The sequence below is a fragment of the Amblyomma mixtum genome, chromosome 7 (genome assembly GCF_055824585.1).
Source record: "Amblyomma mixtum isolate Tamu chromosome 7, ASM5582458v1, whole genome shotgun sequence".
In the NCBI taxonomy this organism is placed as follows: Eukaryota; Metazoa; Arthropoda; class Arachnida; order Ixodida; family Ixodidae; genus Amblyomma; species Amblyomma mixtum.
The window spans coordinates 84,583,052-84,611,021 of NC_143018.1; the positions used below are offsets into that span (position 1 = coordinate 84,583,052).

At 44.0% G+C, this 27,970-nt stretch overlaps 1 protein-coding gene across 1 annotated transcript; it reads left to right on the forward strand.

The window, feature by feature from the left end:
- The first annotated feature begins 143 nt into the window (after positions 1 to 143).
- Positions 144 to 27,957, forward strand: LOC149336678 (uncharacterized). The gene is made up of 6 exons (XM_089554204.1): positions 144 to 221; positions 321 to 380; positions 10,200 to 10,632; positions 12,782 to 13,023; positions 21,869 to 21,929; positions 26,756 to 27,957. Exons 1-6 carry the CDS (start codon positions 144 to 146, stop codon positions 27,310 to 27,312), a joined length of 1,431 nt encoding a protein of 476 aa, XP_089410330.1. The 3' UTR covers positions 27,313 to 27,957.
- Positions 27,958 to 27,970: the final 13 nt, after the last annotated feature.

Genomic DNA, 27,970 nt, shown 5'->3' on the forward strand with positions numbered 1-27,970 from the left:
CGAGTAGTTTCTCTTTAGATGTGACATATTTGATGACCGCCCGCCCACCATGTTTTACCACTTTTTAACGTAGTGCTTCGTCCGTCGTTATTTGTGCTCTGGGCCCGGTAAGAGTTCGGCACTTGTTCATGGCTATATTCAAGATGATTGTCATGATTTACGCTGAAGAAAAGAACTGCACTGCAGTGAGCACGGTTTACATCTCGGAACAGGTGATAAAGGTGTGGCAGCTACAGCAAGGCAAAATTTTCAGCTGTTCCATGTGATTTCGTGATGTTGCTATGAGTGAAGTGTGGAATTTTGTTGGACGATGACTTTAGACTGATATGCTGTGGGACCGCAGCAGCGATCACGGCGACACTGCTAGTGAGGACAGTGGCGTAAGGGCGGATGAGTAGTCCAGTAACTAATAAGCTTTAGTTTTGGAATGGCACACGGGCACGATTACTCACGGCAGCCGATAGCGTCTGAGGTGGCCAGGTAATGCTATCGCATTTTGCTATTAAAGGGGAATCTTAAGGGACCTCTAAGTTTTTTTTTTCCTGATAAAGTCATCGTCCAACAGCAGCACTCTACCTATAGAACAATGTGCAGAACAATTTAACAACCACTTCTCACAAGTTTTTACAGATGAATTGCCCATTTGCAATCCACTGCAGCTTCCTGAGGCCAATATCCAGATTCCTTTTTCACCCATTCACATATCTGCTCTTGGCGTGGCTCGTGCAATTGACCGCCTACCCCACCACACTAGCCCAGGACCCGATGGTATCAACGCGAAGCTGTTAAAAATAACCTGCCAGCACACAGCTTTCCTGCTATCACTCATTTTCCAACAGTCACTCGATACAACATGTGTGCCAGAAGATTGGAGGTCCGCTTATGTAATCCCGGTATTTAAATCTGGAGAAAGATCCGTTCCTAATAATTACAGGCCAATTTCATTAACCTCGATATGTTGCAAGGTATTCGAACACATAATATACACAAATATTATGACTCATCTTAACCAGAACAACTTGCTTCACAACAACCAGCATGGCTTCCGCAAACATTTATCGTGCCAGACACAGTTATTTGAGCTAACAACGGACCTTCATCAAGCAATCGATTCTTCCCTCTACATTGACTCCATCTTTATTGATTTCTCTAAAGCCTTCGATCGCGTGCCTCATAACCGTCTGATGATAAAAATACGCAACTTGCAGCTGGATCAACATACTACGCAGTGGATTAACGCATTTCTAACAAACCGCTTTCAGTCAGTTAAATTAGGGAGCTTCTTATCAAGACGTACAGGTGTTGCTTCAGGAGTACCTCAGGGTTCGGTGCTGGGTCCACTGCTTTTCTTAATATATATTAATGACATCGCGTCGAACATAACATCAACAATACGATTATTTGCAGATGACTGTGTAATTTACCGAGTAATATCTAGCTCTCGCGACATCGTTGCTCTCCAGACTGATCTTGATGAGCTAACTAATTGGTGCGGCAGGTGGCAAATGGTAATTAACGCCGATAAAACTAAACACCTCAAGTTTACTTCCGTTGCCAACATGAGCCCTAATGCCTACTCAGTTAATACTACCATTGAAACTGCAGCGTCGGTAAAATACCTCGGTGTAAATTTTAACTCTAATTTATCCTGGAGCACTCATATTGAACAAATCACTAACAAAACCTTAAAAAAACTTGGTCTTCTTAAACGCCGACTGCACCAAGCCAACCAGGACACAAAACTACACGCATTCAACATGCTGATCAGGCCTGCGATAGAATACGCGTCGGTGATCTGGAACCCTCATCACGTCTATCTCATCAACATGTTGGAATCTATTCAAAACAAAGCTGCTCGTTTCATCCTTTCCCATTACTCTCGGTATCAAAGTGTAACAGCACTGAAACTATCGCTCCATCTCTCGCCTCTGGTCATGCGCAGAAAATTCAGCCGTTTATCCTTTTTCCATACTATCTACCACAGCAACACACCATTTTCAAGCTCTCATCTTCTCCCGGCACCGCACACATCGGCTCGTGTAGATCACAAGCAGAAGATTAAACCTATTTTCGCTCGGACAGAACGATACAAATACTCACCATTGGTCTTGTCTATCGAAGAGTGGAATTTGCTTCCTTCTAGCATTGCGACTATCGCTGAAACATCCTCATTTCAAACAGCTCTTTGGTCCTATTTAGAAAATTCTAACATATGTTGATGTGCGTTCTTTTTTTTTGTTTCTTGTTTTTTTTCTTGGTTGCTCTAGTGTGTGTGTGTGCTGGCCGTAACGTTCCGCAAAATGTTAGATGCTGTGTTTAGTAACTTTCGAAGCCGGGATTTTTCTTGATTTTTTGCGCGGTTTGCTACATGTGAATTTTTTTCAAATACCTCATATTAGCCTTTTTTTTTGTTCCTCTTATTAACTTGTACCTGCCTTCTTAACTTGTTTACTTCTGTTTTCAGCCGTTTGTATTCTGTGTTTTATATCTGTTGTTTTCTTTGATGAATCCCCCCCATGTAATGCCCGCATTGGGCCTTTAGGGTATTGAAATAAATAAAAAATAAATAAATGAGATAAGGGGTGTTGACTTGCATTCGAGTCGACTTACAATCGGGTAAATATGGTAGTTTGCTTTGGAGCACAGGAAAGCAGTAGTCTGGTGGAGGCCCCTCACCTCGTTCTCTTCGCTTGCACTCCACTGCGAACAGGTTGTGACATCGAGTAAAAAAAAAAGTTGTAATGTGGAAGCTTCAATTTTCTGCTTGCATAAATAGCCCCTGCATGCAAATGTCTGAGTTGCCTACTCTGTTTCATGAAACTTTCTGACTGTGCAAGTGCAGAAATTGCTTTTGTGCTATTTGTGTGACTTTTCCTGCTGTCCTACTATAAACGCCTTTATTGGTAACCTGCATTAGGTTCTCAGTTTTTTTCACAGGGCACTAGGTTCTCAACTTGATGAGACTTTGCTGTTGGCCTTTTTTATCTTCCCACTGTGCATAGAAAGTCCATCCTGCATGTGAGACTCATCGGGTATATGCTGACTGCTTGTGAACCTAGCCTAGAAGCTCATTCATCCAAAGCAAGGTGGCTCACAGGAACATACCAGCATCTCCTGGTATGGTGGAGATATATACAGGCACTTCATCTGACTTTATTAAATGGCAGAAAATGAGCTCACTAGTGCTAACAGCGAGATTCTTTTCTGACTTCGGAATGTTCGGATACCTCTAATTGTCCCTTTTGTAGGTCATTTCTCTTCAGCACATGCCATCTTTTTGCACTCTCTGTTGTACCAGCTTGCCCAGATACAACGTAAACTAGGTCCAGCTTCTATTGTTTGGAAATAAAGCGATAGTTTAATTAGTAGTAGTAGTAATAGTAGCATAGCAATAATAAGTGGTTCTAGGGACAGGTCATTTGTACGTTCTCATGGATTGGATTGAGCAGCTAACCGTGCTGCCCATCTTTTATTTTAAGGCGGAAGCCTTTAATGCCTCATCGTTGTAAGCAGGAGTTGTCAACAGAAATGTCACGCTTTTCAACTGGTCAAAATGGAAAGCAGCAAAACCGCGCTTCCGCCTTATCGCACTTTAGGTCAACAAAGTGCCCATCTGAATTTTTTTATTACGCATTCATGGCGAATTGCTCTGTTCATTTTTGCAAGCATGGGAGCTTTGATTTAGATCAATATTTGAGTGGATAAACAATCGCAAGGAGGCAATGGCCCCAATTTCCTGAAGCCATGTTTCTGGAGATCTAATATTAACTCAGAATTTTAGTTTTGTTGTAAGTTTAGATGTTGCAAGTATAGCAGCATGAAAGCTACTTCTCTGTTAAAAGCGTACTTGAGTGCAAAGCAATAAGTTCTGACTTTTCCCCAAATTTGCTGCCTTTTTTGACATTCTAGATTCATGTGTTTTGCTATCTATGCCTAATATTCACTTTTCCTCTCTTCAGTGAGAAACGCAAGAAAGACTTAAAGCAGATGTTTTGACTCTTCCACATGCTTGATTTATGATTTTCACATGTCTACTGACAGTGGATGCCTCTTTAAATCTCAAGAGTGTTGGCTTTGCACTCTTTTGTATCTTGTGTGCAGCAACTAGCTGAATTGTTGTTTTGAATGTATATAAGAGTTTTCCGACTGGATGTACCCCCTTGAATCCGGTCAGCTTAGTGCAAGTACCTGAATTCTTCAGCAAGCACTGCAATGACCCAGTTCTACTGCTGTCCACATTCACCTTTGGTATCCCTAGTCTCATGAAACACTGCAGTCATTACCCTTCTTGGTCTTGATTCCAGATTTGCGCCGTGCGGCCTGAGCTTGTCGCAGTTCCAGTTGTGTTGATGTGGGAAGTCTTAAAGAGAAATGCATGAATTGGGGTAAGAATATGTCTGGGGTATATTTTCTTTTTTTTCAGGTTGTAAGCGGATCTTCTGAGATTTCCGACAAAGTGCGAAACACCACTCCATAAATCAAATTACTTCCGGCTGGGACATTGTCTCTTCCTTCCTTTTACACTGCAGGCGAAACTGTTTCACTGTGTCTTGGAATTTGCTGTTGTGCATAGGAACATTCACAGATTTGAGCAGAAGTGCTACATGATGCTTAGCAGCTTGCTAGTATTCCTATGGATTTACCTTGGATATCCTTATATTGATTTCATAGCTCCTGTTCTCCTCTAGCTGTTTCATACTTTTCCTTACCAGCAGTAGTGTTCCCGAGGTGCAGTGTTTGCCAAGATGGTGGCTGTATTTGCCCAGAAAGGGTTTTTTGATAATTGTATCAGTGTTTTTTACAGGTATTGTAGCTGCACATTGCACCTGGACTCTACAATAGCCCTGCTCGAAGCGTGAAAATTTTTCACGAGATTGAATTTGCATGGCACTTTACTCTGAATTAGATGTGACCTTGCTTTTGGCCTGTATTGTGCTTGGGATGGCTCACAGGGAATGTGTTCCACAGGCGAGTTGCGTCAAGGTGTATATAAAGTCGTGATGAAGCTTGCCTTAAATGTCATAGTACTTGTGAAACGCACCTCGAGCCTTACCACTTTCTCTTGGCAGAAGCAGTTAACCTGGACAATTGTGACGTTTTAGGAAACTGAATTTATGAGTGCTAAAATTTTGGTCATGGGTTGCGAAATACTTTCCGAAGTTCACTTTTCAACGTCGTGTTTTCTGTCCTGTAGTTTGTTTTTTTCTTTAGCACATTCCATCTCTCTTCCCTCTTAGTTGCCAATATGTTGTTTAGCCAATATGCCAATATTGCCAATATTTTGTGTAGCCTAGGTCTGGCTGCCACTGTCTGCAAGTGAACCTGACCTAAGAGTAATAGCGGCAGCGGTGATAGCAGTAATAGTAATAATCTCTTCATCTGGATGTGCTTGTGGTATTCAATTACCAGTTAAGTAGAGCTGCATGTGGCATTGTTTTTGTTTACACATGATGCATTACTCTCTTTATTTTCGCAGGCATTCAAGCTAATATGAGAAAAACGAAGAAAAAAGTCTTGCAGCAAAATATACCTCAAGGAAGCTACTCTGCCTGACAGTCGTAGTCTAAAACGGCATGTTTGGCAATTTTAACTTGCAATGAATCCGGGCACAGTGGGCCACTTCAAGTTTTTGCTAATCGTACTTCTGTTGATGTTTTAAGTGACAGCTAGGCTTTGGGCGAGTGTTCCTGTAAGACATGCACATAGACAAGAGTGAGTTGAAGCTTCATGATTGCGGTTGATGAACTATGCTATGGTATTGCATTTTCATACCATGTGGAGTCTTTTTCCGTAGCAATGTGATGAAATTTCCTTAAACGAGCCTGAGTTTATGCTGCGCTGCCTGAAGAAATGATTTGTCTTGATGCTGTTAAATTTCCATAATTATGGCTGCCTTACCATTTTATTATGATCGTTCTTTTTGCGTCATATTTGCACTCTGAGCTTTATTGAGAGTTGGTGTATGAGTGGCCACAGCCTTGGCTCAGTGGTTGTAGCATTCACCTACTGACCCGAAATGCAGGTTTGATTCCAGCCGTGGTGGTCGAATTTCGATAGAGGCGAAATTCTAGAGGCTAGTGTACTGTGTGATGTTGTTGCACATTGAAGAATCCCAGGTGCTCAAAATTTCTGGAGCCCTGAAGTAAGTCGTCCTTCATAGCCTGAGTCAATTTAGAACCCCCATTAACCCAACCAGTGTCAGGTGTGTAAACAGTTCAAGGTTGGTGAGGACCCAAACTGTTAGACTGCCTGCTTCTCATAATGTAAAGAAGATCTGGGATAATTCTGGAAAATTTAGAATAAACTTGGAAAGTTACTCATATTAAAGTATTATCCCAATTTAAAAGCAATTTTACCATAGGAGTTGCCGAGTCCTCGCGGCTTGAGCATCTGTATCACATGCTCCATGTGCAGGGTTCGATTCAGTGTTGCTGGGTGCCCACCAGTGATGCAATAGGTACAAGCTTTCCTCTGACCTAGTGCTCAGGTTATCTGTGCTGAAATGCTTGGAAAATGGGCCTCTGACCCCACCTTGAGTAGATGAAGATGCTTTATGCCATGGCACTCTTTGGCCACGGCTACCCTTGATCCATAAGAATACATCATCATCATCATGAATTCAAAGTATTTATGATAAGCACCTTGCTTTGTCTTTTCTAAAAATCTTGACATGCCCAGTGGCGAATATCATTTCTCAATAATCAGCAAAAGTGAGACGGATGCAGAAAATATTCAGTTTACATCACTGCATGCTTTGCAGATGGAAGTGACAAAGTAAGACTTCTGCCCTGTATCTTTTGGTAGTGCATCCCATTTTAAATTTAAAGAGTATTGGATTTTCACAGTTCGCATCTTGTATGTATACTGGCTATTAAGAGAAATTGTTTTGAAAATCAAAGTAGTTCTTAAGTCGATGCAGTACCTGGAAGCTAATCTACACTGCTCAAGTATCTGAATCCTGTAACAAGCAGTTGAGCGATCCAGTTCGTTTAGTGTCTGAGTACATCTGCGACATCAAAATCGCTGTGTAAACACTAGTTGAAGGCTCCTTTCTTTCTGTAACATTCTGCATTCGCATCGTCCAACCTTCACTTGTCACAATGTTGCTTGTTATGCAAATGAAGGCTGGAAAAGAAAGTTCATGAATACGGACGCTTTTGTTGGGTTTTATGGGGTTTAGCATCCCTAAGTGACTCAGGCTATGAGGGATGCCGTAGTGGAGGGCTTGGGATAATTTCGACCACCTTGGCTTCTTTCATGTACCCTGACATCGCACAGTGCACGAGCCTGTAGCATTTCATCTATCGAATTGTGACCCTCGAGTGTGGAATTGAACCAGCATGTTTTAGGTTGGCAGTCGGGCACCATAACCACTGAGCTTAGCCACAGCGGCAGCTTTGAATAGAGATGGAGAGCTTTGGCTGAAGATAATTTTTTTCCTAATTTTTATTTTCAGGTCCCAAGGCTATCTTCTGGTATCTTCAATGAAGTGCAAGTCCCTATTCCATCAAATTGTTGACTACTTTTGTACAAATTATTTTGCTTGTTTTATTCTCACTGCAGTACAGCTTGTTAAGTATTGACTTAGCACTTGGTCTGATGAGCATTGTCATGTTCCCAATTTTTTGTAATAATCTTTGGCTGACTAGTTTTGTGCTTCAAGTTTCATGTCATGCTTTGGCAACTCTCCAATATTTATAAATTTTGCCCCGCATATTTAACTTTAGTTTCACCAGAGCAAATGCTCTCCTCCCATCTCACACCTTCTCTACAGGTAGGATTGCAGCTTTGGGTCAATGTATTCCTTAAGTGCACGATGTACTTTTTGCCCATTTTCAAGAAGATAGTTGGACACACTCAGATGAGCCTTTTGGTGACCAAACTGACATTGTTAAGAGGTACTGTAGGTAGTAGTAGAAAGGTTGTAGAACTGTGATAGTCACGCCAATAGTATCGGTGCATTGTCAGGTGTCTCAGCGCTGCAGCGTTGAAACCACGCTTGCCATGTGCATGTGATGTTTTTAGGGTGCGAGCCTGGATTTTCTACACTTTGATAGTGTAATTTCTTCAATGAGGTTTCAGCAGTGACTTGATAATACACAATTTTTGGATTTCTAACAATAATTTTGGATTTAAAACAATAAAATGAGGAAGAACAACGCACAACACAAGGCACGCTTGTGTTGTTCTTTATTGTCTGTTCTATGCATCTACAGTACAGTGGTGTTGCATTCTAAATAGTCTGGATGACAAATATGATTAGCAAGCTGTCCCCAGAATCTGGCTTACGAACACTGAGGGGTGTGACTGCGTCAGGAAGCCCCGTAATATATGCCGCTGTTAAGACATGGTTTCTGTGCCATGCTTTGCCGTTGAAACTCATGGAATAAAATTTTCTTGCTGAGATGTGAGGTGAGATATGTTGTGCCTTGAACTGTGCACAGTGGAAATCAGTTTATTTTTTCATTTTCAAAGTCTTTTTATGCCGCCACTGCACTTTGTTGAGTTATGTACAGGTTTTAAATTATTTAGAGGCAGCCTTCTGCAGATGCTCTTGCGTGTAAACAACCATGATTATTAGAACTGCTTTAAATTTTTTGTGTGAAATTGTGTATTATTTTTCATTTTCATTTCTCTGCCTTGTTTTTGCTTTTGCAAACAGATTATATGCGCCCCACAATTTTTGTTTTAAGTCTTGCTTGTAAGTGGTGTGTAGATTAATATTTACACCGTACAGTTGATCTCCAACAAATGCAACAGCTGAAAAATCAGAATGGTCCCCTTGCTCCATTAAAATTCATCCTGGGGGATGTTTTCATCTTTTTTACTTTTTTTTGTGAGCTCAAATTGGTGAAAAGACAGAATAGGACTAACGGGGCTAAGGTCGTACAGAGGCTCAGAATGTTTGTAGCTCTTTACATATGCAACCACTTTTGTAGTGGCATGCTGTTAATGACCTTCTATATGCTGGATGTTATCTACATGCCAGGTTGGAATGGAAGGAATGTTTTGTGTCAAGTCTAAGCTTTATTTAACTTTGACTTGCTGACTGGCTAGAGCGAAACAGAACTGCGCGATGACGACGGGACAAAAGAAGGCACGAATACACATACACAAAGCGCAGACTTCCAACTGACTTTTAGCGAAAGTAGGGTGCTTATAAAGGCTATCACAGCAAACAAGGAGACAAGCAAAGGCAATGGGCGTACAGTATTGACAGTGTCAACAAGAGCACGTGTGGTTTCGACCCATGAAAAGCTCGGATGTGTCCATCTAAGAAATCGATCTCTTGCCTTGAAAGAGATAAAGAAGGCGCGCTAACACACTTATTGCCCCTTTTGGAAATGAAAGAAGCCTTGATAACATCTCTTTCGGTTGTTTTGGCCTTAGAAAGGAACTTTGTTTTTTCCAGGTAAGGAAAACAGTTTTTGGTGTCGCAGCTCTTACAATGCAAGGGTAGATTGCTGCCAGTGCCGCTGCTGAGGGATCGCCTGTGTTCCAAAGCGCGCATATTAAAACAACGGCCAGTCTGGCCTATGTAGGAATTACGACCGCAGGACAGAGGTATTTCATAAACAACTTCTGAAACACATTTTATGAACTTGTTCCGGTGGTTCTTTTTGCAAGTGGTTGGTTCCTTTCTTGTTCCAGTCAGTAGAGGGCACACTTTTTTCAATTTGCAGGGTGCCGGAAAAACAACGCGAATCCCATACCTTTCCACTACTTTCTTGATGTTATGGGAAAGGCAATGAAAATATAGCATGACGAATGGTGGCTCGGGTTCCGAGCATCTTTTATCTTTTTCATGTGAAGATTTTAGCCTTTGAGGCAGGCTTTCGCATCGATTTCTTAGACACGAGTTTTTCGTGGGTCGTAACCACGCGTGGTCTTGTTGACACTGTCATTGCCGTACGCACGTTGCCTTTGCTTCTGCTTGTCTCCCTGTTTGCTGTGATAGCCTTTATAAGCACCCTGCTTTTGCTAAATAAAATCAGTGGGAAGTCTGCGCTTTGTGTGTGTGTATTCGTGCCTTTTGTCCCGTCGTCTTCGCGCAGTTTTGTTTCGCTCTAACCATGAACCAACTAGCCCAACATCATGTCTTACTGACTTTGCCACCCAATGTGTCAACAACATAAGAGTGACTGATTGGAGGCACCTTTGCCATTTATTTCTCCTTCTTAAAGGTGGCACCAGTGTAGAACTATGGCGGAAGGCATATCCCTAGCATTTTGGTAACCTTTTTTTTTTGTTGTGCAGGTTCAGTCACTGATGGCAAATCCAGCTCGCCAACAAAAGAAAAATTGCGAGGAAGGCGATTGTTCCAGTGCCATGATTGTGGTTATGCTACAACTGTCATCACAAACTTCAAGAACCACCAGCGGAGACACACTGGGGAGTGGCCCTTTGAATGCAGACATTGTGGCAAGAGCTTCGCAGTGAAGGGGAACCTAGTACAACACCTTCGCACCCACACAGGAGAGAGACCATACAAGTGCACCCATTGCAGCAAGAGTTTCAAAGCGAAGAGTGTCCTGGTAGACCACCTTCACATCCACACAGGAGAGAAGCCATACCAATGCCACCTGTGTCCACTATCCTTTGCATGCAGGTCGAACTTTAGGAGGCACATACAAAAACACTAGAATTGAATATGCTGCTTCCTCACTTTTGCTTGGGGATATTAGCGTGTAGGAAGCAATTTGAGTACGGTGAACAGCATAGCCATGCAAAAGTGTCCGCTATTCTATGAAGCCCTAGCATGTTATTTTGCAAGCTTTCACTGGTGACCCAAAGTGAAGTTAAGTTTGTTCATCAATGTGCCTTTTATCATAGACTGTGCTGTGTTATAGTCTGCCATATTGACAAGGAACATGTTTCATTTTGGGTTGACATTGCCTTGCTGAGTCACTCGGGACATGAACTGCAAAGCATGATCAATGAATTTGACAGGCAGAGCAAAACGGTGGGGCTAAAAAGTAACATACAGAAATCTAAAGTGATATTCAACAGTCTAGCAAGAGAACAGCAGTTCGCAATACATGGCGCAGTGCTGGAGGTAGTAAAAGAATGTCTATTTAGGGCAGGTAGTGACAGCTGATCCAGTTCATGAGAGGTTAATAACTAGAAGAAAAAGAATGGGGTGGAGCACATATGGCGGGTTCTCTCAGATCATGAATGGCAGTTTACCAATATCCCTCAAAAGAAATGTTTACTACAGCTGTGTCTTACCGGTACTCACCTATGGGGCAGAAACACGGAGGCTATCAAAGAGGGTTCAGCTTAAGTTAAGGACAACGCAGCAAGCTATGGCAAGAAAAATTATAGGTGTAACGTTAAGAGATCGGAAGCGGGCAGAGTGGGTGAATGAACAAACGCAGGTTAATGACATCCTACTTGAAATCAAGAGGAAGATCTGGGCTTGGGCAGGGCATGTAATGTGAAGGCAAGATAATTGCTGGTCCTTAAGGGTAACGGAGTGGATTCCAAGAGAAGGCAAGCGTAGCAGGGGGCGGCAGAAAGTTAGATGGGCAGATGAGATTAAGAAATTTACGGGAATACGGTGGCCACAACTGGCAAAGGACAGGGTTAGTTGGAGAGACATGGGAGAGGTCTTTGCCCTGCAGTGGGCGTAGGGATGCTGATGATGATGATGATTGCAAACTCTTCTGGTTCTCTGCTCGTGAAAATTTGAACAGCATGAGGAAAGTGCTCTAGGCACAGATAAGTGTGGTTATGTAGTAAAACTTCTTTTTACTTACTACAGGGGTGCTATGCAACCCAGCTCTTTCCTGCAGAAAGCATTTTCTAGGCTGCTTAAGAAAGCCAGAACAGAATACTGTATGCACTTTGAATGTTCATTTGTGTTTAATTTGCACATGAGACATCATAAAGATTCCTTTTTCATCCAAGTGTGGTCTAGCTGTATGGGCATTGGAACTTTAAAATTTGTGTTGGGTTGGTGCAAACAGAAAGCAAATTTTTGTCTTGAGATGATCCATTACCTTGATGCAAAGTTTCATGCTAGTGAAAGAAAGACACTGTTTCTTTGATCTTTGAGTTCCTTTTTTAAGTATTTTGCCTGTTAGATGTATTGCAACATGTGAGAATTGTTTATGATTGATGTTGTGTGTTCGTTTCGGGTTGAAATAAAGCTGCAGTTTTGCTTGCATGTTTTCACATTATGGAGAAAGTAGTTGTTATTGCTGGGCTATTTCATCTTACGCTACCTTCATAGCCTAGTACTAACAGTTCTATTAGTATAGTCATGGCAGTAGTAGAAATAACAGTAGTTCTAGTAATTAACAGTATTTGTGAGTACTCAGAATGTGCATGTAAAATGCTTTGAGCAATTAAGCACAGTAGTTCATGCATGAAAGTGAGGGTCAAATATTTTAAGTAAACTGTCACATTGAAGGAATGACGCGACAATGTCAGCTGTTCAGTGCAGGCACCCGACTGACTAGGCTGGCCGCAGCGCGTTCAATATAGCCGTTAAAATGCCCCCTGCCGGACCGGCAGGTTGTTATAATACATCATCCCTCCCCTCCTCATAGAATGGGACGTGCACAATAAAGCCCACGAACGGAACGAAACACGACCCGAAACATGGTTTATGGCGAATATCACACCACAGCTCTCAGTGTTCGGCTGCTTTGACGAAGGGGTGTCTGCTGCGTTGGCTGCGTTGTTCCGGTACACTCCGAGACGTCAGCGTCCGCGCAGGAAGACTCAGACGGTGAGTTTGCGTTCTCCTCAGAATGGCCTGAGTCGATGCTTCCAGCAACCATTACAGTCGTAGTATCAGGTGACCGTAAACTCTCCCCCGGCAACGACGTCGCCAGCCAGAGTGCTTGGAAGAACCGCATGCGGTGCTACTCTTACATGATCGTGGTGCCTCGTCCACACGTGGCCATCCGGAAGTCTCAGTACTGCTGCAAACCCTTCATCCGACTCCACCGCGGCCGGCACCCAACTCTGCCCATGTCGGAAATTCAGCACGAATACCTGTTTTCCTGGCTCCAGGTCGGTCACTCTGACTGATATCCGGTTCCTGCAAACATTTTCATGTAGCTGGTTCACCATGACTGCCTTCCGGAGATCCGGCCGAAGTAAGTCAAGGGCTGTTTTCAGCTTCCTGCCCCGTAACAGCTGAGCAGGACAGCAGCCAGCTACCTCATGCGGTGTGGTCCTGTATGTTAGTACGATTCTAGCAAGCTGTGTATGAATATCTCGCAATCCGGCCTTCTTCAGTTTCTGCTTGATGGTCTACTGCCCGCTCCGCTGCGCCATTGGACACTGGGTGGTATGGTGGCACCAGTATCTGCTGGATGCCATTCTGTAAAGGTACCTTGAACTCCTCACTTACAAACGCCGGGCTGTTGTCCGACACGACGTCTGGCAAGCCCTGACCTGCAGCGATCTGTCTCAGGCTCTGGATTAACTGCTGCAGATGCAGTCGCCACCGGATAAACCTCTATCCATTTCGAAAATGCGTCCATCACGGTGAATAAATGCACATTCCGCACCGGGCCGGCGAAATATACATGCAAACGAGAAGTGTAACCAAAACATGCACTCCAAAAAGGATAACTATTCTTGCGAGTGAAAGAGGTGTGTCTTAATCATTTCTAGAGACTTATGGAATTTGTAAACGCAGTAAATGTAAAAAAAAAAATTATTTTCTCATCTTCCGTCCCGACCGAGGCAGTCTTTTCCTGGTCTTTTTAAAGCCCCTTAATGAACTAAAGATAACGACATCTCCTCTCTCCTCCTCCCATGCCAGCACTCCTTCTCTCGGCTCCTCCCGGGCGCCGACGGTGGTGGCACCTAGGCAGGAGGAAGCTAGCAGACGCTCCCAACGCCCTTTGGCGCGCAGTAGACCGTGCGTGCATTTTCTGCCCGGGCTTCGCTTGAAATGAGATCGTGACATGGGAGATTAAAGAATTATTTACTCAAATAACTGGCACGAGCAGCGTTGCACTCTTTTGTCAAAACTTCTTGTACTGTGATCGATTTGATTGCGGTCGACGTGGTGGAGGTGCCGTGGGCGGCCAAGGGTATCCTCGTAATGTTGTTTCCCAATGCTCGCACAATGGTGAGCAGTGAACTGCGCGCCCAAATCAATTGTTTGTACTTTCTGAATCGATTCAGCCGCAATAGGATCATCACATGGGAGATTTTAAAAAATTATACTTATCCAAACAACTGCCTCTTCCCATGTTGCACTGCTTTATCAGAACTTTTTGTACTGCAGTCGCTTTGACTGCGGTGCACTCGGTGGACATGGTATGCGCAAGCGAGCTCGCGGCACAGCATTGAATATCCTTGGAATGTTGTTTTTCGACTGGCGTCTTTTGTCGAATCCTATTCAAAATTTAACTCCACCAAGGGGAAGTGACGCAACATACGACTTGGCGTGGGGCCTAAGCTTTATGTGGACGGATGGCGGCGTAATGCTGCAATAATATATTCTGCTCTCAAAGGCGCGTTTGCTCGTGCAATCAGCTGTGTGTGGGCACCTACTCTTCTCAGTTTTAATTTTTTTTATTGCAGAAAAGCTTAGCAATTATTTCAGAGTTCCTATATACCTCAGACACCTTGTAGGCTAACTTAAAGGACCCGAGTAACGGTAGTCCCTCACTGTTGTTTTTAAATAGGTGAATACGATGTCCTAGTTGCGGACTGTAACACAGCTGTGACGAGAATAATTTTGAAGTAGGGTTAATTGTAAAAACAGCAGCTAGGCTAATTGTAGAGAAGCAGAGGGTAAAAAAGGCTTTTACCTGGTACCTCGCGCACATCTACAGTGCTGCATGACTCACTAGAATGTTGCTTGTTCAAGTGATTGTCACCTTAGGTCAGCATGTGCAATAATGGCTTATAAGAGGACATTGTCTTCCCTCGTGTAATTGTCATGCATAACGTGCAACAGCCTGGACTGCCGCAGATAATTAATCGCTTTCGGTCGAAGCAGCGCAAAGAAAAAAATTCAAGCGCTGAAAAAGCAGAACAGAATTTACTCAGTCTCGTTGAAAGCAAAACGTTCGTTTAGGAAGTTGTTTGACGAGAAAATTGAAGACAAGTGTATGCAACGATGTTTGACGGAAGTCGTTTGCATTCTCAAGTATTATCCACACAGATATCGAATATTCAAGCTATAGTTCAGTTATTGTGGTTATAGGCACAGTAACGACCGATATTTTAATATGAACCCTGTAACGTACGGGAGTGACGACACGCACGCCAAGGAGAGTGCTGAACAAAGAGGGATTTTTATTTCGACGCGCGCCGAGGACTGGAGAACGCGCAAGGCACCTTGGGAGCTCAGGGTTACCGGCTGGGTAGTGCGCTCCCGCTAGGCTGGGCTACGTTACAAGCCCTACCAGAACAAATACTGTTAGCAAAGAACGCAGCATGAATGCTAGACCTGCACCATGAGCAGCATGAACAGCGGGGGCTTCAACTGCGAGAACCGCCCTTTTATTATCGAGTTCGCGAGAGGAGGAGTCCAACTGCAACAAAATAAATACGTCCAGCGATGAACGCAACATGACAGCTAGACCTGCACCGCGAGCAGCATGAACAGCGTCGCTCAAACAGCGAGAACGGGCAGTTTAGTATCGCGTTCGTGAACGAAGGAGTCCAACTGCAACAAAATAAATACGTCCAGCGATGAACGCAACATGACAGCTAGAGCTGCACCGCGAGCAGCATGAACAGCGTCGCTCAAACAGCGAGAACGGGCAGTTTAGTATCGCGTTCGTGAACGAAGGAGTTCAACTGCAACAAAACAAATACGTCCAGCGATGCGCGCAACATGAAAGGTTGACCTGCACTGCGAGCAGCGTAAACGGCGGAGCTCAAACAACATGGGCAAGTTTTGAGCCGAGCCCGCGAACGAGTCAGACTACAATCTAACCAATAGTGAGTGAGTGAAGAAACTTTATTTCCGCCAGAAGAAGACCCGTGCCCCTCCGGGTCCGCACGCAGGCGTCCGGGGAGGGGCAGCGTCGCAGCTGGAAGACTAGCAACGGTATAGTCGCGCAGCTTCTGCTGCCAGGCGGGTAGCGTATCGTTGTATGCTAAGGTCGGCACTTCTGAGTATGGTCTCCCATTCCTCTGCATTATTGATTCTGCCATATCCTGGGGCACTGGGGCATCTCCATAGTATATGTGTTCGAGTGTAGCGGTATGCCCGCAGAACTCGCACACCTCCGCATCCTCCCTCGTGTCACCTCCTGTCCAGCTCCTCCAGAGCGGGGATGCGAAGTTTCTAGCTTGGAGTCTTCTCCAGTCATAGGCCTCAGCCGAGCTAAGCGATCTATCCGGAGGAGGATAGATCCTTGTTCTTTTTCTGAATGTCTGTGATGCTATTAAAGGTATTGGTTTCCTCTTTAGTGCTGAATTCGTATGAGGTGTCCACGGCTCCCCAAGGTAAAGAGGAGCGGGCGAGCCTGTGGGCGGCCTCGTTTCCAACCAGACCCGAGTGGGCTGGGGTCCAGATAATTAGAATATTGTGGGCTGGGATAAAGTCTTTTAGATATTTAGCCGCCATTTCGTGGATGCGTCCCTTGCTGTAATTTCTAATTGCGGCTTTGCAGTCGCTTACTGCGTATTTGGTACCTGGCTGAGTTAGAGCGATCGCTATTGCAACCTCCTCCGCCACAAGGGGTTTTAAGTCAAGGTGTCTTACAACGCGTAACGTTCTGCCTGAGTCCCCGACGGCTACGGAGACGGTGTCTCCTAGCGTGCCTACCGCGGCATCAGTGTAGGCCACGGTTCCCTGTGGCATCTTGCCAATGCCACGAAATGCGCGCGAAATGAAACTGCCCCTGCAGAGCCTAGCAGAGCCAGCAGCGTGAACGGCAGGGCTAAGACATCGAAGAGCACGGCTTTCGTAGCCCCTGAGCGAACGAATCCATCCACAACATCCCAAACGGCATTAACTGCGAAGAAAGACTGCAGTCGCTTGCTGTTTAGAACAAATCCTCCGAAAAAAAATGCGACTGACAACTGAAGAACGGCCATTTACATACTAACGACGGGGATCCCGCTCATTATAAATGTTTTCCCGGCCGATCCTATATGCCAGCAGCCAAACGTTTCGGCAAGCCGCATCGCATTTTCCGGACGTAATGACAAAAAACCTTTTCCCACTGCCTCTTCGATTGTTGCAACCGTAAGCGCAAATGAAGCTCGGCGTCGCCGCAACGCGTAGACGTCGTCAAAGCTGGCGAAACGCTTCCCGCCAAAGCCCTCTCACACCAAGAAGAAAACGAAGCGCGATTTCTGCCCCCGGCAATGGCGCCGGCGTCTGTTGCGCACGACTACAGCCACAGCACGACCGGCTTTATTGCTGTTGCGTAACCAAAAAGCGCGCCCTAACACGTGACCACAGCCCCTCGGCCAATGGGAGTCTCGATTTTCCGGCCGAGCGCTAGGAGAGGAGAAGAGCCTGAAAGTTCAAAGCTTTTCAGTCTTTTGTCAAAGGTGTGCGGGCGTGCGGGCGCGAAAAACATATCTCTCCTGTAGGTTCGTGTTCGGCGAAGGTATGTGCTTTGCATGTGCGTATGTTCACGCTCATTGGTGCGAAATGCAGCGACTGTAACTTATGTCACTGCTGCTGTTTTCCCGAGGCGGCAGCGTCAGCAAAAGTTTGAAGGGATGAAGACCTTCTTTTGCACTCTGCGTTCGAACTCCTTTTGGCGCGCTTTCTGTTGGAGCAGTGATAGCAATAATAAGGCGGGGCGTTATCAGAGAGCGTTCGAACGTTGCAAAGCGACTTATCAAGAGAAGAGCCGCCGCGGTGGCTCAGTGGCTATGGTGCTCGGCTGCTGGCCCGAAAGACGCGGGTTCGATCCCGGCCGCGGCGGTTGAATTTCTTAGGAGGAGAAATTCGAGGCCCGTGTACAGTGCGATGTCAGAGCACGTTAAAGAACCCCAGGTGGTCGAAATTTCCGGAGCCCTCCACTACGGCGTCTCTCATAGCCTTAGTCGCTTTGGGACGTTAAACCCCATAAACCAAACCAACCAAACCTTATCAAGAGAAGACTGGCGGCTAAATTGGTAAGTCAGTATACTGCGGTCATCGATCCTCGGCTACGGGAAAAAAAAAAAAGAAATGGCGCATCCACTACGTATCTTGCATCTGACTTGGCCAACACGTGATCCCTTTGAAAATACTGTGTACAAGTGTAGAAAAGTCGCGTTGTATATCGAACTGCAGTTTCCTTCTTCGTTTGATACCCGCCGCGGTATACAGTGGTTACAGCGCTCGGCTGCTGGCCCGAAAGACGCGGGTTCAATCCCGGCCGCGGCGGCTGAATTTTGGAGGCGAAATTCTAGAGGCCGTGTACTGTGCGATGTCAGTGCACGTTAAAAAACCCCAGGTGGCCGAAATTTCCGGAGCCCTTCACTTCGGCGCCCCTCATAGCCTCAGTCGCTTTTGGACGTTAAACCCCAATAAATGAAATCAACAAATCAAATGATACGTTTAATATATCGGGACTGTGCTCCAGGGTCGTCAGTGGGGTGAACAGCATCCGGTTCTGTAGTTTAGTTGTGCACCGCCCCCTTATTTTGAAAATGGAAGTTGTTTTTTAGGAAAGGAAATGGCGTAGTAACTGTCTTACATATATATCGCGACGGACACCCGAACCGCGCTGTAACAAAGGAAGGAGTGAAAGAAGAAAGGAAAAAAGAGGTTCCCTATATAGTGGAGGGCGCCCGAATAATTTCGACCACCTGAGGATCTTTAACCTGCACTGACATGGCACAGCACATAGGTGCATTTTGCATTTCGCCTCCATCGAAACGTGGCCTCTGCGCCTGTTTCGCTTTGGAAGTCGCTTTGAGCTATTGCATATGAAAGATATTGGACCAAAGTATCCCATCAAAGACCTATTTACAAAATACAGGCTCATGTAGCCGAATAGCCAACAGGAAGCAGCGCCCAAGTACGTGTACCGCTATTGTCATCCTCTCTGCCGGCACCTATATATGACTGTGACACAACTCTCTGGCGGCAACACATTCCGGGTGCTTAGCTGGAAGCTCGTCGCTTCAGCTAGTGTGTAGGGGGGTTGACAATATTGGAAAATTGAGCAATTACATAGGCTATATCAGTCACCTGAAGGAGCACTCGGGAGTGGCCCATGTAGCGGGAATATAGTTTTTTAGGCCCGGTGAGATAGGCACCAAAGGAGGACAAGCTATCCTGGAAGGACGTGGGCTTCCCAATGACGGCAGTCATAAACCGGCTGCTCATTCGTTTGTGACGAGGAGAGACTGGCTCTGGCAAATTGGTGCGTGAGCTAGCTCCGCTTGCATGCAGTGACATGTGCATACTGTGTTTTTCATGCGCGAGCAGGCAGTACGGATGTATCTGGGCCCTAGGACAATGAAGGGTGCATGGGGAACAAAAGATAAAATGGCAAAATGGTCAGCTTGTGTTAGTTGGAACATGAACGCAGGACTGTTTTTCTCAGAAACTAGCGCCCTCAATCAGTAAATAATTGTCATATGGAATACCATGGTGTAGGATGTCCTCTTGCAGAGGAAAACATTAATATTCTTAGCGCAGCTTATGGCTAATGAGTTAGTATAGCGTATCTGGCTGTAGAATCAGTGACAGCGACCATCGACTTATCACCTAAGCAGGACCGTCGAAAGATACCAGTAGGTTGTGACCAATGTGATATAAAGGCTCGAGTGAATGTCAGTAGGCTGAAGAGCGCTAGCTGGCGGTGCAAATGGCCTTTTCCTCCCTCCGCACTGGTCACAGGAGGCAACTAGCCTCTTTCGTTGCAGCACAAAGCGGTTTATAAAAAACAGCTGCGCACCTGTTTGTACATACTCTATACGCCAAGATGGCCAGCGGTTGGCAGGTATTTTCTCAAGACGCCCAAGGGAAGCCACTAGGGCAAAAGAAGCAGCAACTCAGGCCCATTAGAGTGGATATTGCGGCAATAGTACTGTATAGCAAATCGTAGGGAGGAATTGCTTTCTGAGTCGAGGTCTCCAATTAGCAATCGTAATTAGAGATCACTGCACTGTTCTTGGGTGATATTGAGAACTTCTGGTATGAGGAAGAGAAATTAATGTCGGCCTCATTGCAGTGGGGCAGCACAGGGTGAAGGGACAAGCAGCCTAAGTTGTGGAGGTGTACGTGACGGTGAGCGAATACTCTTGCAAACATAAGGCCCGGTGCCAGGTCAGCCCGTAGCATTTTTTTTTCTTAATTTTTAACGAAGAAAGCCAGAAAAGCACAATAGTTGGTCAGGACTGGGAAATGCGAACTGAGCAGAGAACGGTGAAAATTGGCAGCAGCCTGAGCAAGCACCGAACACTGACATTCATTGATGTACAATAAATAATTCCGCTCGGCAGGTAGCATAGTAGTGACGAGTTCATGGTTCTGCCATTGTTTGGCTAGGACAACACCAGCACTGTGTCCACAGGCATGGATGAGAACTTGAGTTGTGGCTGATGCATCGAAATGGAAAAAAATTGATGGCAAGTTGATGAATTGATTTTTTTTATCGTACACCACAAATTTTCCTAATAGGCCCAATGCATAACCGGTAATAACTCGTACTATGGTGGCACAGGATTTGAAGTGCTATTGTTGCTATGCATAACATTGCAGCCTAAATCCCAATGCATCGTAACCACATTTAAGTGGTCTTTATTTGCAAAGATTCTTATTATTGCTAATGAGTTGCAAGAAAAATTTTTAAAGTGGAAGTTTCAAAGCTTCAATTTTCTGCATACATGAGAAGCCCCTGCATGCAAATGTCAGAGTTGCCTATTCTGCTGTTTCAGGAGACTTTATGCCTTGCAAGTGCAGTAATTGCTTTTGTGCTATTTGTGTGACTTTTCCTACATAAACGCGTTTATTGGTCACGTGCATTAGGTTCTCAGTATTTTTTACAGGGCACTAGGTTCTCAAGTGAATGCGATTTTACTGTGGGCTTTTTTTCATCTTTTGATCTTCCCGCTGTGCAAAGAAAATACATCCTGCATGCAAGACTCATCGGGTATATGCTAACTAGTTTTCAACCTAGCCTACAAGCTCATATATCCAAAACAAGGTGGCTCACAAGAACGTACCAGTGTCTTTTCGTATGGTGGTGATATACAGGCACTTTATCTGACTTTATTAAGTGACGAAAAACGAGCTCACTAGTGCTAACTGCGAGATGCTTTTCTTACTTTGGAATGTTCTGATACCTCAAATTGTCTCTTTTGTAGGTCATTTCTCTTCAGTACAAGCCATCTTTTTGCACTGTGCGCTGTACCAGCTTTCCCAGATGCAATGTAGACTAGGTCCAGCTTCCATTGTTTGGAAATGAAGCTAGCCTAATTAGTAGTAGTACTAGTAGTAGCACAGCAATAATAAGTTCTAGTAATGTACATTCTCATGAAATGCATTGAGCAGTTAACCGTGCCCATCTTTTGTTTTCTTTTCTTACGCACTCATGGCACATTGCTGTGTTCATTTTTGCAATCATAGGAGCTTTGATTTAGATCAATATTTGAGTGTGTAAACAATCACGAGGAGGCAATAGCGCCAGTTTGCTGAAGCCATGTTTCTTGAGATCTAATATAAAGTCAGCATTCTAGTGTTGTTATAAGTTTAGATGTTGAAAATATAGAGCATGAAAGCTAATTTTGTGTTAAAAGCATACTTAAGTACAAAGCGATAAGTTCTGACTTCTCCCCAAAACTGCTGTCTTTTTGACATGCTAGATCCTTGCTTTTTGCTATCTGTGCCTAATATTCACATTTCCACTCTTCAGTGAGAAATGCAAGAAAGACTTAAAGAACATGTTTTGAACCTTGCACATGCTTTATTTCTGATTTTCAGACATTGCTTCTGACAGTGGATGCCTCTTTAAATGTCAAGTGGGTTGGCTTTGCACTCCTTTGTATGTTTTTTGTATTGACTTGCTTAATTATTGTTTTGAATGCGTTTAAGAGTTTTCCGAATGGATGTAGACCTTGAATCCAGTCAGCTGAGTGCAACTACCTGAATTCCTCAGCAAGCACTGGAATGACCCAGTTCTACTGCTGTCCACATGCACCTTTGGTATCCCTATTCTTATGAAGCGCTGCATTAATTATCCTTCTTGGTCTTGCTTCCGGATTTGCACCGTGCGGCCTCAGCTTGTCGCAGTTACATTTGTGTTGATATATGGAAGAGAAAGGCATGAATTGTGGCAAGAGTATATCTGTCGTATAATTTTCTTTTTTTTTTTCAGGTTGTAAGCGGATCTTCTGAGATTTCCGACAAAGTGCGAAACACCACTCAATAAATCAAATTACTTCGGGCCAGGACATTGTCACTTCCTTCCTTTTACACTGCAGGCGAAACTGTTTCACTGTGTCTTGGCATTTGCTGTTGTGCGTTGGCACATTCACGAATTTGAGCAGGAGTGCTACATGATGCTTACCAGCTTGCTAGTATTCCTATGGATTTGCCTTGGATATCCTTATCTTGTTTTCACAGCTCCTGTTCTCCTCCAGCTGTTTCATACTTTGCCTTGCCAGCAGTAGTGTTCCCGAGGTGCAGTGATTGCCAAGATGGTGGCTGCATTTGCCCAGAAAGGGTTTTGTCATAACTTTATCAGTGTTTTTTAAAGGCATTGCAGCTACACAATGCACCTTGACTCTACAATAGCCCTGCTTGAAGCATGAAAATTGGTCACCTGATTAAATTTTTTTTTTTTTTTGCATGGCATTTTACTTTGAATTAGATGTGACCTTGCTATTTTCCTGTATTGTGCTTGGGATGGCTCACAGAGAATGCATTCCACAGGCAAGTTGTGTCAAGGTGTATATAAACTGGTAGTGAAGCTTGCCTTAAATGTCATAGTACTTGTGAAATGCATCTCGAGCCTTACCACTTTCTCTTGGTCGAAGCAGTTAACCTGGCCAATTGTGACATTTTAGAAAACTGAATTTATGAGTGCTAACATTTTGGGCAAAAATTGCAAAATTCTTTCCCAAGTTCGCTGTTCAACATCATGTTTTCTGTTTTGTAGATTGTTTTTGTCTTTAGCTCATTCCATCTCTCTTCCCTCTCAGTTGTACCAGACTGCCAATATGTTGTTTAGTCTAGGTCTGGCTGCCACTCTTTGTAAATGAACCTCACCTAAGAGTAGCAGTAGCAGCAGTTATAGCAGTAATAGTAATATTCTCTGTTCATCTGGACGTGCTTGTGGATGCAGTTACCAGTTAAGTAGAGCTGCATGTGACATTCCATTTTTTTGCACACATGATGCATTACTCTCTTTATTTTCGCAGGCATGCAAGCTAATATGAGAGAAGCTAACAAAAAATTTTTGCTGCAATATATGCCTCAAGGCAACTACTCTGCCTGACAGTCGTAGTCTAAAATGGCATACTTTGGCAATATTAACTTGTAATGAATGTGGGCACAGTGGGCCACCTCAAGATTTTGCTAATGGTACCTCGGTTGTTGTTTGTGGGATTAAGTGGCAACTGGGCTCTGGGCGAATGTTCCTGTAAGACATGCACATAAATGCACAGTCAAAAGTGAGTTCAAGCTTTGTGATTGCGGTTCATAAAATATATGCTATGGTATTGCACTTCCATACCATTTGAAGTCTTTCCCCACAGCAATATATGAGATGAAGTCTCTTGAAACGAGCCTGTATTTATGCTGTGCTGCGTGAAGAAATGATTTGCCTCTTTGCTGTTATATTTCCAGAAATATGGCTGTCTTGCCACTTTATTATGATTGTTCTTTTTGCATCATATGTGCACTCTGAACATTAATGAGAGTCTGTGTATGATGGCCGCCGTGGTGTCTTAGTGGTTATGGTGCTCGGCTGCTGACCCGAAAGACGAGAGTTCGATCCCGGCCGCGGCTGTCGAATTTTGATGGAGGCGAAATTTTAGAGGTCCGTGTACTGTGCGATATCAGTGCACGTTAAAGAACCCCAGGTGATCGAAATTTCTGGAGCCCTTCACTACTACGTCCGTCATAGCCTGAGTCGCCTTGGGACGTTGAACACCCATAAACCAAACGAGTGTATGAGTGTCAGGTGTGTAAACAGTTCGAGGGTGGTGAGGACCCAAACTCTTTGACGTGAGGTATGTGCGGGGTTCGATCCAGTGTTGCTGGGTGCCCACCAGTGATGCGAAAGGTGCAAACTTTCCTCTGACCTAGTGCTCAGGTTATCTGTGGTGAAATGCTTGGAAAATGGGCCTCTGACCCCACCTTGGATAAGTGCAGATACTCTGTGCCACGGCACACTTTGGTCGTGGCTACCCTTGATCCATAAGAATCCATCATGATCATTATGAATTCAAAGCAGGTTTGATAAGCGCCTTGCTTAGTCCTTTCTAAAATTCTTGACATGCCCAGTAGGCAATATCATTTCTCAATAATAAGCAAAAGTGCGACGGATGCAGAAAATATTCAGTTTACATCACTGCATGCTTTGCAAATGGAAGTGACAAGTAAGACTGCAGCCTTGTATATTTTGGTAGTGCATCCCATTTTAAATGTGAAGAGTGTTGGATTTTCACTGTTTGCGTCTTGTATGTATACTGGGTATCAAGAGAAATTGTTTGGCAAATCAAAGTCATTTTAGGTTGATGCAGTCCCTGGAAGCAAATCTACACTGCTCAAGTATCTGAATCCTGCAAAAAGCAGCTGAGTGATCCAGTTCGTTTGGTGTCTGAACGCATCTGTGATATCAGACTTTCTATGAAAATACTAGTTGAAGGCTCCTTTCTTTCTGCAACATTCTGCACTCGCATCAGCGAACCTTTGCTTTTCACAATATCACTTGTTGTGGAAATGAAGGCTGGAAAAGAAAGTACATGTATATGGATACTTTTGTTGGGTTTTATGGGGTTTAACATCCCAATGTGACTCAGGCTATTAGGGATGCCGTAGTGCAGGGCTTGGGATAATTTCGACCCCCTTGGCTTCTTTTATGTGCCCTGACATTGCACAGTGCAAGAGCCTGTAGCATTTCAGCTCTAATGAAATGTGACCATCGAGTGTGAAATTGAACCAGCATGTTTCAGGTTGGCAGTCGAGCATCATAACCACTGAGCCAGAGCGGCAGCTTTGAATAGAGATGGAGAGCTTTGGCTGAAAATAATTTTTCTTTTCTTTCTTTTTTTTTTTTCAGGTCGTAAGCCTTTCTTCTGGTATATTCAATGAAGTTCAAGTCCCATCATATCATTGACTGCTTTTGTGCAAATTATTTTGCTTGCTTTTTTCACACTGCAGTGCAACATGTTGGCTCCAAATTTGTTGTAATAATCTGCGGCTGATTAGTTTTGTACTTCAAGTTTTGATGTCAGGCTTTGGCATCTCTCCACTACTTATAAATTTTGCCCCACATATTTATCTTTACTTTCACCAGACCAAATGCTTTCCTCCCATCTCGCACCTTCTCTACAGGTAGGGTTGCAGCTTTGAGTCAAAGTATTCCTCAGATGCACGATGTACTTTTTGCACATTTTCACGAAGATAGTTGCGCTTGCTTAGAGTACCTTTTTTGATGACCAAACTGACATTGTTAACGGGTGCAATAGGTGGTAGAAAGATTGTAGAACTGTGATAATCATGTGGGTAGCATCGGTGCATTGTCAGGTGTCTCAGTGCTGCAGCGTTGAAACCACACTTGTCATGTGCATGTCATGTTTTTAGGGTGCGTGTTTGAGATTGTCTGCAGTTTGGTGGTCTTATTTCTTTCATGAGTTTTGAGCAGTGATATACTGAATATATCCAATCTGTGGATTTAAAACAATAAAATGAGCAAGAAAAAAGCCCGACACAGGGCACACCTTCAGTTGTCCATTTTTTTTTCCGTTCTGTGTATCTCCAGTACCGTGGTGTTGCATTCTAAATAGTTTGGACGGCAAATATGGTTAACCAGGTGTCCCCAAAATCTGGCTTATGAGCACTGAGGGGTGTGATTGTGTCAGGAAGCCCCATAATTTATGCCGCTGTTGAGACATCGTGCTATGCCATGCTTTGCCGTTGAAACTCATGAAATCAAATTTTCTTGCACATATGTGAAGTGTGATATTGAGGCAGCCTTCTGCACATAGTCTTACGTGTAAACAACCATGATTATTAGGACTGCTTTAAACTTTCTGGTAAATTTTAATTTGTGTGAAGTTGTGTATTATTTCGCATCTTTATTTCTTTGCCAAGTTTTTGCTGTTTTTTGAGCAGATTATATGGGTCCCGTAGTTTTTTTTAAGTTATGCAACTGGCATGTAGTTTGATATTTGCACCGTAATGTTGATCTCCGAAAAATGTAATGGTTGGAAAATCAGAGTGGTCCCCTTGCTCCATGAAAATTCATCTGGTGGATGTTTTTCATATTTTTACCTTTTTTTGTGAGCTCAAGTTAGTGAAAATACAAAGATGGGACAAACGGTGCTAAAGTCATACAGAGGCTCAGAATATTTGTAGCTCTTTACATATGCAACCACTTTTGTAGTGGCATGCTGGTAATGACCTTCTGTATGCTGCATGTTATCTGCGTGTAAGCTAGGAAGGGAAGAATGTTATGTCAGGTCTAAGCTTTATTTAACTTTGACTTGCTGACTTTGGTATCCAATGTGTCAACAACATAAGAGTGACTGATTAGGGGCACCTTCATCATTTATTTCTCCTTCTTAAAGGTGGCACCTGTGTAGAACTGTGGAGGAAGGCATATCCCTCGCATTTTGATAAACTTTTTTTTTCTTAATGCAGGCTCTGTCACTGATGGCAAATCCAGCTCACTAACACAAGAAAAAGCGCGAGGAAGGCGACAGTTCCTGTGCCAAGATTGTGGTTATGCTACAACTGTCCACACAAGCTTCAAAAACCACCAGAGGACACACACTGGGGAGCGGCCCTTTGAATGCAGACACTGCGGCAAGAGCTTCGCAGTGAAGGGTAACCTGGTAGCCCACATTTACACCCACACGGGCGAGAAGCCACACAAATGCACGCATTGCCGCAAAAGATTCACGCAGAAGGGCGGCCTGATTGCGCACCTCCGTACTCACACAGGCGAGAAACCGTTCACTTGCAGTTATTGTCCCCAAAGGTTCAATCAGCAGAGCCACCTAGTAGACCACCTTCGCACCCACACAGGAGAGAGACCATACAAGTGCACCCATTGCAGCAAGAGTTTCAAAGTGAAGAGTGCACTGGTAGATCACCTTCGCATCCACACAGGCGAGAAGCCACACCAATGCCAGCTGTGTCCCATGGTCTTCAAAAGGAGGTCGGACCTAAAGAGGCACGTACAAAAAAAACACTAGAATTGAAAACTGCTTCATCCTCGCTTTTCCTCTCGGACGTTAGCATGTAGGCAGCAAGTATCATGAACAGCATAACCATGCTAAAGTGTCCACTGTTCTAGGAAGCCCAAGTGTGTTATTTTGCAAGCTTTCAGTCGTGACCTAAATAAAAGCAAAGGTTCTCCTTCAGTGTGCATTATAACAAAGACTGTGCTGTTTTACCGTCGGCCATAATGACAGGGAATATGTTTGCTTTCAAGTTGAACGATTGCCAACACTTCTGTTCTCTGCTCGTTAAAATTGGAATGGCAGGAGGAAAGTGCTCTAGTCACGGATAAGTGTGGTTGTGTAGCAAAACTTCATTTTACTTACTATAGGATTGTTTCCTGTAGCAAAGCACTTTCTAGGCTGCCTAAGAAAGCCAGAACAGAATATTGTATGCACTTTGAAAGTTCATTTCTGTGAAATTTAAAGTATGTCTTGGGTTAGTGCAAACATGCAGTAAATTTTTGTCTTGAGATGATGTATTACCTTTGTGCAAAGTTTCAAGCTACTGTGAAAGAATGACACTGTTTCTTCTATCTTTGAGGTCCTTTTTTAAGTATTTTGTCTGTTAGATGCTTTGCAACATGTGAGAAAAATTGTTTATTTATGCTCTGTGTTCTTTCCTGGTTAAAAT